General features: G+C 39.0%; 1 protein-coding gene across 2 annotated transcripts in view; it reads left to right on the forward strand.

The window, feature by feature from the left end:
* The window catches only part of API5 (apoptosis inhibitor 5), a 24,739-nt gene continuing 12,325 nt past the window's right edge, over nucleotides 1-12,414 (forward strand). The window contains exons 1-7 of one of the 2 annotated variants that reach the window (XM_036258198.1): nucleotides 1-210; nucleotides 5,552-5,713; nucleotides 6,744-6,837; nucleotides 7,388-7,453; nucleotides 8,190-8,341; nucleotides 10,165-10,371; nucleotides 11,181-11,285. In XM_036258198.1, the coding sequence (XP_036114091.1) occupies nucleotides 142-210; nucleotides 5,552-5,713; nucleotides 6,744-6,837; nucleotides 7,388-7,453; nucleotides 8,190-8,341; nucleotides 10,165-10,371; nucleotides 11,181-11,285 (855 nt within the window). In that variant the 5' untranslated portion in view covers nucleotides 1-141. The remainder of the gene's footprint in view (nucleotides 211-5,551; nucleotides 5,714-6,743; nucleotides 6,838-7,387; nucleotides 7,454-8,189; nucleotides 8,342-10,164; nucleotides 10,372-11,180; nucleotides 11,286-12,414) is intronic. The other variant, XM_036258199.1, reaches the window with a different exon arrangement.

Genomic DNA, 12,414 nt, shown 5'->3' on the forward strand with positions numbered 1-12,414 from the left:
GTGCGCGGTGACTGGAGGCGGTGCTGGCGGCAGCTAGAGGCTTAATAGTGCGGCTCGCGGGCTTGGGGAACTTCAGGGTGGCAGTGGCGCCGGCGAGGACGACTACGACAGCAGGAGCGAGCCCTCGGCTTGTCGCTCACCATGCCGACCGTGGAGGAGCTTTACCGCAACTATGGCATCCTAGCCGATGCCACGGAGCAAGTGGGCCAGGTAAGTCCCCGAGCGGCCTGCAGGGCCCGGCGCTCCGCGGCCCTTCGGAAAGGCTCCCCGGGCCGGGCGCGGGTGACTGCGCTTGCTCTCCCGCAAGCTGCCAGCCGCGCAGGCTGTTTAGTCCGGGTGGGCCCGGGCCTGGGGGTGTAGACTCCAGCGTCACCAGGGCGAGCGCGGTCCCTGGGTCCCAGGCTCCTCCGCCTCCCTCGGTCAGCCTTTCCTCGCCCTGGCGCTTTCTGACTCAGCCTCCCAGCCTCCGTTAGTTCTCTTCCGAGCCTTGCCTTCTGAATGTTTCTTCGGTCTTCCTCTTCCTCTCCGGTAGAGTTCAGTCCTTGCGAAGATTAGATTGAGAATGCTCGAGAGGTCAAAAATGTCTTTCTTAAGCTAAAGAGCTGCTATTAATTTAGGAAGAGTGCTGGAAGAGACAGAAGTTTGCGGAGGGAAAAAAGAAGAGGGGCCTTTCGTCCAGACGTGAAAGAGGGCTCGGGGTTTCATTTATGCAGGGCATGGTTTGAGCGCCCACCGCGCACCGACGCTGTGCTGGCGCTGCAGGTCCTGGAGAGCAAGAGCGGCGCTCTCCCGGAATGTGTTTTCGTGAGGGAGGCTAGCAATACATAAATAAGAAAGATACGTTATTTTACTTTTTGTTTTCTCATGAAAAGTGTTGCGAAAAGTATAACAAGGCTGTGCAGTGGCGATGGGGCGGGGGGGGGGAGGGAGAGTGCAGCTTTAAATAGAGTTGTCTGGCAACAGCTCTGCCTGCAGTGTTTGCCCCAGACACAGTTGGAGCAGTGTTGTCCATACAAGCCGTCGCCTCTTTGTGCGATTTCAAGCCCTGGAGTGCAAAGAAGTTGAGTCGTAACTGCGTGTGCGTGTTTTATTGGGAAAAGAACCAGGCTCTCCCGGAGGGTGATCTTGATCGTTTTTGTCAGAAATTCCAGGCCGTATATATTTTCAGTGCATAGAACTTAATGGGATTCTTTGCTTGGAGTAGAAAGTGGAAGATCCTCGAGTCTAATAACATTAGCAGAGCTGTGGTACTGCCCCGTCCTGGTCCCTTTTCTGAACATGTGTCACTTAGGTAGAACCTTTCTGAGCAGAAGGGGAAAAGTGTTGGTGTTGGAACTTTATTTTAGCCTAGAATTGTTAATATAGAGTTTCAAGCGTCACGATTTTCTTTCGCTACATACATCCGTTTCAGTAGGGGATTTTGACATCACCCATGAGAAATACATACTGCTTGTTGTAGATGTGTATAAAGTATGTGTTAGATCCGTTGTAGGAGAAATTGTCTAGTATTAAGAGAGGTGGGGGAAACTGTGGTCAATCACAGTTTGATTTTGTTGTTGCTAGAAAGAACTAGTAGTGAAGATATTCTTTCATTGTGACTGAGTTGGAAGATTATAGTAAATTGTTCTACCTAAAACTGTACATCAGCAGAGGGAATGGGTAGAAGTTAGAACAGTAATTCTCAGTCAGTTTGTAGATGATGCTCTCCCAAAGAGGTATATCAGGAATCTTCTAGTGAAACTTTGAAACCCTATAATATGCAGAGTGCTGTCCCATATTCCCACCCTCATTTTTTTTTTTTATTAAAAATGTTTAATGTTGACATTGCAGGTGTTCCCCTTTTTCCCCTCTTTGTCCACCTCCACCCACCCTGCCAATCCCTTCCTTGCCTTCATCCCATTATTGTCAGTGTTCTGGATTATGCAAATATGTTCTTTAGCTAATCCTTTCACCTTCTTTATCCATGCACCCCCAATCCTCGCCCCTTAGGCACCAGTCTGTCCCATACATTCATGCTTCTGGTTCCATTTTGTTCACCTGTTTATTTTGTTCATTGGATTCCACATATTAGTAGATCATGTGGTGTTTGGTTTATTTCGTTTAGCAAAATATTCTCCAGGTCCATCCATGCTGTTGCAAAGGATAAGAGTTCCTTCTTTTTTTGCCCTGGCCAGTTTGGCTCAGCGGTTAGAGCGTCGGCCTGCGGTCCGGAGAGACCCGGGTTCGGTTCCCGCTAAGGGCACGTACTTCGGTTGCAGTTTGCCCCGGCCCTGGTTGGTCGTGCGGGTGGCAGCCACTCGATGTGTCCCTTTCACGTCGATGTTTCTCTCTCTCTCTCCCTTCCTCTCTCTCCCTCCCACTCTATCTGTACAAAAAATGGAAAAATATCCTCGGGTGAGGAAAAAAAAAAAGAGTTCCTTCTTTTTACAGCTGCATAGTATCCCATTGTGTAGAAGTACCACAGCTTTTTTATCCACTCATCTGCTGATGGGCACTTGGGCTGTTTCCAGATCTTGTCTATTCCCACCCTTTTGCTGGAGTAGAAAAAAGGTTGACAGCCACCTACTAAACAGTGTACAATAGGGCAAATGGACACCAAACTAGAATTTATCTATGCAGTACTATGAATAATTGAGAATTGCTTGCATTCCCCTCTTATGTCATCTTTAATTATAAATACCAGATTAAATAGAGATATTCTTCAAGAGGTCAAAAATGTCTGTCTCAAAGCAAAAATCTTTTAATTTAGGAACAGTGCTTAGAAGCCATGAGTTTGTGGAAAATAAAATAGAAGAAGCATCCTTTCCTGCAGACTTCAGTGAGGACCCACGATTTTATTTATTCAGTACATTTTTTGAGTGCCCACCATGTAGCTGACACTGTGCTGGGAGATAAAATTTTAGCACTGTTCCCTGTAGATGATGGGAGATCAGTACCTTCATGATACTGTATTGACAACTGTCAAGCAGCTATTTAAGACAAAAAGACCTCTGCATAATGAAGTGTGGTGATTTCCTCAGACTCAGACAGTGAATTTTGAGGGACCTAAAGCTGAACTAAGCCATAATGCTTACAGATTCTGTTCTCGTGTGTAATACTTTGTTCCTTTTAGGAAAAAAATCTAAAACTGCTCACCAAAAAAGATTGTGGGTTTCAGGATAGGGCTTGTGAATTTTAACTAACAAGAGCAAGAGCCAGCTTAATGGAAGGGACACCATTTACTTTTTTTAAGGAGAGAAAAAAGTGTCTTCATACGTGGATTTACAGTCAAGACTTAAGTTTCTTGGTAGGTACCCATCTGGACACTTATGAGATCATATATGAGTTTCTTAGTCCAGAACTTCCTTCTAATTTTTATTTTGGTTTTTCACCTTGTCAAAGAGTTGACCACTACCGTTGCTCACGTTGCTGCCACTGAGAAGAGGCCCTTTCCGCTGCTGTCAATACTAAGCCCAAGTTCTCTGAGGTTCTATCAGCTAATTTTCCTCAAGCAGGTCATACCTCTCTCTCTCTTTGAACCTCCTTGGCACTGTGTGTTCATTTATAGTACTTCAGGTTTGTATTTTATTTCATAGGAGGACTTTTCATACTCCCTTACTAAATAATAAAAACTTGGAGTTAAGGGTTAAATCCTTTTACAGTTGACCCGGAACAACACGAGTTTGTGGCTGTCTGCTTAGACCAAGAGTGTGTATTTTTTTTCCTTTATTGATTTTAGAGAGAGAGGAAGGGAGGCTAGAGTGTTAGAAACATCGATGAGAGAGAACATTGATTGGCCGCCTCCTGCATGCCCCCTACTGGGGATTGGGCCCACAGCCTGGGCAGGTGCCCCAAGACTGGGAATCTAACCCCGACCTCTTGGTGCATGGGTCGACACTCAACCACTGAGCCACACTGGCCAGGCAGGCGTGCATTTTCTAATAAGCAAACTGCAGTTGATAAATTCTAAATGAAGCATTATGTAATACCTCAGACCTTCCAGGCCCTCTGTCATCAGCTTTCCTCTTGTAGCTTGTGTGTTCCACCTACTTATTCAGCCTCCCTTTCCCCCACTCTGCGGCTCCTTCAGGTCTCCTTCCCCTGCTGTATGTTCCTTTACCTCCCTAACTCCCTTTTCCACTGTGCTCTGCCCAGGGCTTCTGACCAGCCATAATACAGCAAGTTGTGGCCCATCGTTATTTTAAAATGTGTTTCAGATTTTTATGAATTTACTTAATGTTAAAATGTAGATACTTAATTTGATGTCAGAAATTTTTTTTAAGTTTAAAGAAAAAATACCAAACACCTGTTAAGGGACTGTGGCGGGTTTGTCTAAGATGAGATCAATATAACGCCTAAAATCTCATTTCTAATATGTTCTCTTACACAGTACACTGGCTTTTCAGGGTCAAAGAGTATAAACTTTACAGACTTATATTTCATGAAATAGCATTCTTTTGGTATCTTTTTTTTTTGGTATGGAATTTATGTTTTTTAGAACTAATTTTCAGAATGTGTTTTTTAGGTAGGTTGGCAGTCTGTGACCTAACCTTTTGATACACAGAACACTTTATTTCTGATTATTTTTTTTAATGTCCTTAATTGAGATCCTGCTTTATTTAACCTACATTTTGCTAATTCTATCATTCATTGGATGTTTATTAGTTAATCCCCCCTTGATGGCCTGAAGGAAGCTCACATATTTAAAGCACTTAGTGCATTGCCTTATACAAAGTAAACACTATGCCATGTACATGTTTGATACCATTACTATAATGTTTAAGGGTTAAGGTTTTCCAGTAATTAAAAGTTTTATCCATATGTCCAAACAGTAAATGTAGCTATAGTCTCAATATTTATTACTGTTGTTTGTCAGATTGATCATTGTCATTTAATGAAAGGACTGGTTTGGAGGCAGGTGAATAGGATAGGGAACTAGTTGACTCTACTAGTGAGTATCTGAGGGAGAGCACTTCTGATTTTTTTTAAAGGAAACAAATGAGCTTTGATTTTATTATTCTATACAAAGTAAAATATGTGACATTAAAATCTGTCTTAATCCAAAATTGGCTGGCAGTACAGAATGAATTATTGTTTTCATATTCTAAAATATGAGCAAAGTAAAGCTTCCTAACCTGTCTGGTGTTGCTTGATTTCAGTATTCTCGTCACCTGCTTTAAGGTGCTAATTGGAGACAGATAAATATATTTAAGTAAATATAACACAATTCTTTGAGAATTCGACCATATTCATTACAATTTTTAAAGGATGATACAGTCACAAGGCTAGGGTCAGTAATCATTAGAATGAAGAAGTGTTGGTACATCAATAATTTATTTGCTTTTTCACTTAAAATTAGAGTCACTTTCTCTCTTCCCCAACTTACAAATAACTCGCGTAGGGGGCAGGAGAGCAGATGGTAGGAAGGTAGGTGTAATTTAAGCAGTAACACTCAAAATAAGACCTATTTCTTAACCTAGCCTTTGTAAAATTTTACTAATTTAGATTCGAACAAGTTTGTTTAGCTTTTCATCATTCAAAATTATGCTTCTTTTCTGCTTTATTCTTTCAGCATAAAGATGCCTATCAAGTGATATTGGATGGTGTGAAAGGTGGTACCAAGGAAAAAAGATTAGCAGCTCAGTTTATTCCAAAATTCTTTAAGCATTTTCCAGAATTGGCTGATTCTGCTATCAATGCACAGTTAGACCTCTGTGAGGATGAAGATGTATCAGTAAGTTTATGATTGACATTTTTCAACAAGCTTTCAGATGTTGCCATTTCCAGACATCTTGTATGTATAGTTAATGTAACTGAAGTACCAATCATTGGGCACTGGCCCAATAAAATGCTGCAGTGTGGTCTGGCATAATGTCCTACCAAGACCTTTCAACTGTGAAAAATGTATAGCATTACGAAATACTTTGTTTTGCTTATTCGTTATCTACTGTTAAAAATTTGGTTGTGGCTCACATCTTTTTTATAAATTGTTATACGATGTGCATATGAAATTAGACTAATGTTGGTTTTCAATCAATTTATGTTTGCCTTAGATATTTAAAATATTAGTAATATTACATCATAAAACATAGTTTCAACAGTCCTAAATATTTTGCATAGCATAAAAATAATTGGTTTGTGTAATAAGTGTAAGTAATTACTAGAATAAGAAGAATTAGCCTTCAGCATTTTTGGCTGCTAATACAGGTTTCTAAGAATTTCAACTATTATTTCATGACTTTTCAAATGAAACTAGCAAACTACTAACATTTTGTGCAGAATTTGCATTCTTATACATTTTCATGTTAATCTAAAGCCAAGACCATATTTGGAGTTAAGTTCACAATAAATTCACAAATGTGTATTAGTCAATACTAAAAATTGTAAATAGTTACTAGATATGACATTGCCACTGTAGGCTTTCTTAAGGGGGGGGGGGGTATATGTAGTATATGCCCCAAAGTTGTATATTATAAGTATATATACTGATTGGCTTATAATCTCAAATCTGTCTACTCAAGTCAGATAATTATATATAGTATCCCTTTCTACCACATTTTATTTTAGTTATTCTGGGAAGCTTGAATGTTAAATTGAGGCAAGTTAGTTTTGAAACTGCTAGAAATCTCATGTTTCATATTTTTGGGACTCATATGCCCCTAATTATGGGGGTTTTTTGGTGGCTTTAGTTTTCTTTAAAAATTAGGTTTGTTGTTTTTATTGATGATAGTATTGGGTTAAATTTTGTTTGAAATTATATCCAGATTCGACGGCAAGCAATTAAAGAGCTCCCTCAATTTGCCACTGGAGAAAATCTTCCCCGAGTGGCAGATATTCTAACCCAACTTTTGCAGACAGGTAAGGAATTTTAACATTACCCTTTTATATGCATATAACTTCTCTCTGAAATGACTCTGTCTTTAGCTTTTAAAAAAACAAAGTTCTTTTTGTATTTAATAGTTTGAAACTTAATGTCTTGTGATTATTTAATTTCTAGTGTTGTTTTGTTTTTAATTCTATTTATAAAAGCAAAATTACTTTTGATGCATCATGATCCTCCATCTCCAATTTCCTATAGTTACATAATTATACCATTTTAATATAAAACCTTTCCAGATATGCTACATCAGGTTCTGTACCTTTTTTTTTGGTACATGCCCCTAGCGGGAACCGAACCCAGGACTCTCTGGTCCGCAGGCCAACGCTCCAACTGCTGAGCCAAATCGGCCAGGGCTACATCAGGTTCTGTACTTTTTTAAGGAAGATGTATTTTCTCAGTACTTGAGATAAATGCTTAGTTATGTCTCATTGTAATCTGTGAGAATCAATGTTGAATCTTAAGTTTGAAAATGAAGCAGAGGATATTTTTCATTTACTTTGTGCATTGTACCACTTTTTCTCTATCTAGATGACTCTGCAGAATTTAATTTAGTGAACAATGCCCTGTTAAGTATATTTAAGATGGATGCAAAAGGTAAGGCCTCTTCTTGTTCTGAATTGTGTCTCATGTCTTAAAAAATTGGGGAACTTGGCATTACTCATAAAAATTAAAGTCTGGAATTCACCCCGAGATCTATTTCATAAAAATGTTGTGTTATTTTTAAAAATCTGCTTAGCTCAAGAGGTTTGTGACTCGAAAACCCAGGAGAAATCATTGCAAAAACAGATCAAACTTTTCTCTTAGAAATCTGTTGGGAAAACTCCCTTTGCCCCTAATAAAGAAATTATTCTGCCTGGCCAGTGTGGCTTAGTGGATTGAGCATCATCCCATGCATCAAGAGGTCACCTGTTTGATTCCTGGTCAAGGCATTGCCTGGGTCGCAAGCTTGATCCCTAGTAATAGTTGTGCAGGAGGTGGCCAATCAATGTTTCTCATCAGTGTTTCTATTTCTCTCTCCTTCTCCTTTCCTCTCTCTAAAAATCAATAAAATGTATTTTTTTTAAAGAAATTCTTTCATAATGCCCAAGCTTTGTTTATTAGTAGTGGTAAATAAGGTAAGTCATGCTCAAGCTGACTCTGAATCCATGAACAAAGCACGTGATCACCCTTATAGTTGGAGCTGTAGAAACTCCAAACTAGCTTAACTGGTATCAGTGATACTCATGATGTTTATTAATTCACTTGAGAAGAAATACTGTTAACTGAGTTAAATGTAAAAACTTCATGTGATATAGTTAACTTGCTACACACAACTATTTTGTTTTGCCAGGGACTTTAGGTGGCTTATTCAGCCAAATCCTTCAAGGAGAGGACATTGTTAGAGAACGAGCAATCAAATTCCTTTCTACAAAACTTAAGACTTTACCAGATGAAGTCTTAACAAAGGAAGTAGAGGAGCTTATACTAACTGAATCCAAAAAGGTAAGCTTTGATCCTCATTTAATAGAACTTCTCTAAAGCAAAAGCACATATTTGAAATTAGCAATATTCATCAATGCATATAAAATGACATATCCCATTTAGAACCACTGTAGAACTCCAAGCTTTTCTTTTTTTTTTTAATCCTCACCCTAGGATTTTTTTCTGTTTATCTTCAGATAGAGTGGGAGGGAAGGAGAGAGACATTGATGTGAGAGAGACACATTGATTGGTTGCCACCCACACGACCCCTACCAGGGCCGTGGATGAACTGCAACCAAGGTACATGCCCTTGACTGGAATCAAACCTGACTCTTTGGGTCCACGGGCCGATGCTCTAACCACTGAACAAAACTGGCCAGGGCCAGGCTTTTTTTATACTGTATTTTGCACTGTGGTTATTTGCAGTGATGAATCAGTATGTTAATTTAAGGGATGTGATCCCATTTAAATCCTTTGTGGTTGTTGACCTCAAAATGTATGCATTTTCCAGGACTCTACAGATCAGCTCTTTCAGGAAATTTTACCTAATTCCCACCCTTGTCTTTCTTTTTAGGATAATCTGTCAGTATTCTGGATTGTTTTGGGGTTTTTTTGTTGTTTTTTATCCCCACCCTAGGACATTTTTGCATGTATCTTCAGAGAGAGAGGGAGGAAGAGAGAGAGCGAGAGAGAGAAACATCGATGTGAGAGACACTGAGTGATCGCCACCCACACAGCCCCAACTGGGGCGGGAGACAAACTGCAACCGAGATATGTCCCCTAAGCGGGAACCAACCTGGGACTCTCCGGTCCACGGGCAAACACTCTAACTGCTGAGCCAAACCGGCCAGGGCCTGGATTGTTTTTAAAATAAAAATGAAATCACATTGAAATTTCCTATTTTTTCATCCTACCTCATAACACTATAAGCTCTTCAAGAGTGTGTTCCCAGCCCTGGCTGGTTTGGCTCAGTGGTTGTAGCGTTCGGCCTGTGGACTAGAGAGTCCCGGTTTCTGTTCCCGCTAGGGGCATGTACCAAAAAAAAAAAAAAAAAACGAGTGTGCCCCCCAGATCTACCATAGGTAGAGATGCTGAGATTCTCAAAATGTGTTTCAATTAACTTTCACTTATGAAGTGCCAAAGTTTGGGAATAGTCTATTTTTTTATATGTTTAGGAAAATTCCAAAATTTCTCTAATAGCACTATTCACTTACTGGTAAAATTTCTTCAGTGAGAGAGAAAGGAATGGTTGTTCAGCTGGGAATGTCAACATATTTTACATATGGCTCAACTAATAATCTGATAGAATATGTCATGGTTGCTTGCTCCTCTGGCCATTGAACAGAAAGGCATAGACCCACTGAAAGGAGCAGTTACAATAAGACTTGTATGGTCTCCTCTTTTGTATGCCATTGCCATATTAGTGTGAATGAGGTTGCTTTTAAATACAGCAAACTGCCCCTGAGTTATTACAGAATGTCTCAGCCTTTATGTTGCTTTCACCTCCAGAAGAGCCATTTTGGATTTTTTTTTTCCTTAGCCACCTTCCATGAAATTTTAATCCCACAGATATACTGTGTATATTTTTACTTTATACATACAAAAATTAAAATTTTCCAAGAACCAAATTTGCCACCTTGGAGACAGTATTGTGCCCCATATTGAGAATAATGTTCTACTCTGAAGTTAAATGGACTAAAATTAGAAATTGTACTCTTATCAGTATTTCAGAAACAAAGAGCAAACAGACTTTACTAACAAATAAATTTGTTACACTATTTTAATATTGATTTTTTATTCCCTTTCAAGTGATAAAGATATTTTGAATCACTGTCTCTTTCCAGGTCCTAGAAGATGTGACTGGTGAAGAATTTGTCCTGTTCATGAAGATACTATCTGGGTTAAAGAGCTTACAGACAGTGAGTGGAAGACAGCAACTTGTAGAGTTGGTGGCTGAACAGGCTGACCTGGAACAAACCTTCAACCCGTCAGATCCCGACTGTGTGGACAGGCTCTTACAGTGCACTCGGCAGGCGGTACCCCTCTTCTCTGTGAGCTCTTTGTTTTACGTAGCTGGTGTTTTTGTTACTCTGTTAGCTTATATTTTTATAGATATTCACTTGAGCATTCTCCCCAAACCTTTGCATAAAAGTAGTAACATAGAGGAATCAATATTTAGTTTATGGGGGCTTGGATAGGGTTGATGAGAGGCCAAAACAGCAAGAAATTTCTTTGAAGTCTTTCTAAGAGACTTTTAAAGTCTTGAATTTTGCATGATAATCTATAATTTGGCTGAGATTCCTGCTTTAGTAATTTGACTGTCTCTCTTTCTTAAAGTTTCTAAAAGATTGTTGTTCTAGGTATATATGCTCTTTATTTCTGGCTTTGTGTTCTCTCTCACCATGAGTGTTCTGGGATGTGCATACTATAGTTTGAAAAAAAGTTTAAAGGATCTATCCTTTGTGATAAATGTACAATCTGAAATTCAACACTAAAATTTTCCCCAAAATTTGACCTAAGAATGGAACAGTTGTTTGGAGCATCATCCCATACACCAAACAGCTACGAGTTCAATTCCCGAGTAGGGCACATACCTAGGTTGCAGGTTTAATCCCTGATAAGGGAGCATACTGGAGTCAACCGATCGATGTTTCTCTCTCTTTCTCTTCCTGCCACTCTCTCAAAATAGAAAAAGATGTATAGAGGTTATTTCTGGGGTGTGTACTATATATTATATTTATAGCCACGGCACTTTATGCTGTGGTGCTCAGTTAGCATTTGTGGATGACATTCTATTATATTTGAGAAAAAATGTCTCCTTTTTTTTTTCTCCACAACTCTGTTTTTTGGACTATTACAGAAAAATGTGCATTCCACAAGGTTTGTGACTTACTTCTGTGAGCAGGTTCTCCCTAACCTCAGCTCCTTGACTACTCCAGTGGAAGGTCTTGATATACAGTTGGAGGTAAGAAAATTTCTTTTAGTACTGAAAAGCCATTCTCATATTTCAGTAAAAATGTAGACCACTAACTGAAATCTGATTTCTAAGACAGTAAATGTCTGGTGATAGCTAGCAAGTAATCTGTCCCAGGATTAATTACATGGAATGCTTTATAGATTCAATTAAAAGTTGTTGCAATAGGAAAGCACTGCTTGTAATTTTCATTATAGTCAGTGTATACCTTTGTAGCCTTAGTACTTTTAAATAAAGTATTTAATTAATGACAGTTCACATCTCTGTGCACAACTGCTAGAGCCAGATTTAAGCTGGAGTAAGATAAAGTATTCTTTATCACTTCTCCAATAGAATTGACCTCTCTCTCTCTCTCTCTCTCCTTTGTACCTCAGCTCTAATGTTTATATACATTTTTACAGCATGTAAAAATACTTTACATTTATTCATCTCCCCACATTTAACCAGATTCATCACTATATCCCAGGATCTAGTACAGTCTGATTCTGAAAGGCACTTGATGATTGTTTAATCGAACTGAAATATGGAAATGTATTTCCCTCATAGGTCTTTAGGATAGAGAAGAGTCTCACTGTACACTGACACTGTAGTTTACTTTAAATGTTGTAGGTTTGGCTTATCAGACTCGATTAAATAAAGCCAAAATGAACCTCAAGAGTAGTGACAGTTGCCAAAGACTAAATTTAATAGCAAATGAGGCCCACTCTAAATGTTAGTAAATAATTATTTGCTATTAAAGAGTTCTTGCTCAGTTTTTTCACATTACAAATTGACAAGTTAGTTAATATAGTTACGATTTTTGCATTGTATTTAGCACTATTGTTATTAACCTGTAGCAGAAAGTATTATGTATGTTATTTTCCTTCTCACAGATATGTTGAAAGTCCTAAGAACTGGGTTTTAGGGTCTTGCCCTATAACTGACATATATTGTGGCTTGACTAGTCACATGATCTCTCTGACCTTGTTTCCTCAACAAATATAGGGCTGCATCTCTTAAATGTTTTTTCTAGTTCAAGCATTCTGATTTCATAAAAGTGCAATTGAAAAATAAGCATTCATAAATAGTTACCCAGAATCATTCTTATTTTATAATCCTTGCTCATTTAAGAAAGTAATAC

Source organism: Molossus molossus, unplaced genomic scaffold (assembly GCF_014108415.1).
Source record: "Molossus molossus isolate mMolMol1 unplaced genomic scaffold, mMolMol1.p scaffold_m16_p_13, whole genome shotgun sequence".
Taxonomy (NCBI): domain Eukaryota; kingdom Metazoa; phylum Chordata; class Mammalia; order Chiroptera; family Molossidae; genus Molossus; species Molossus molossus.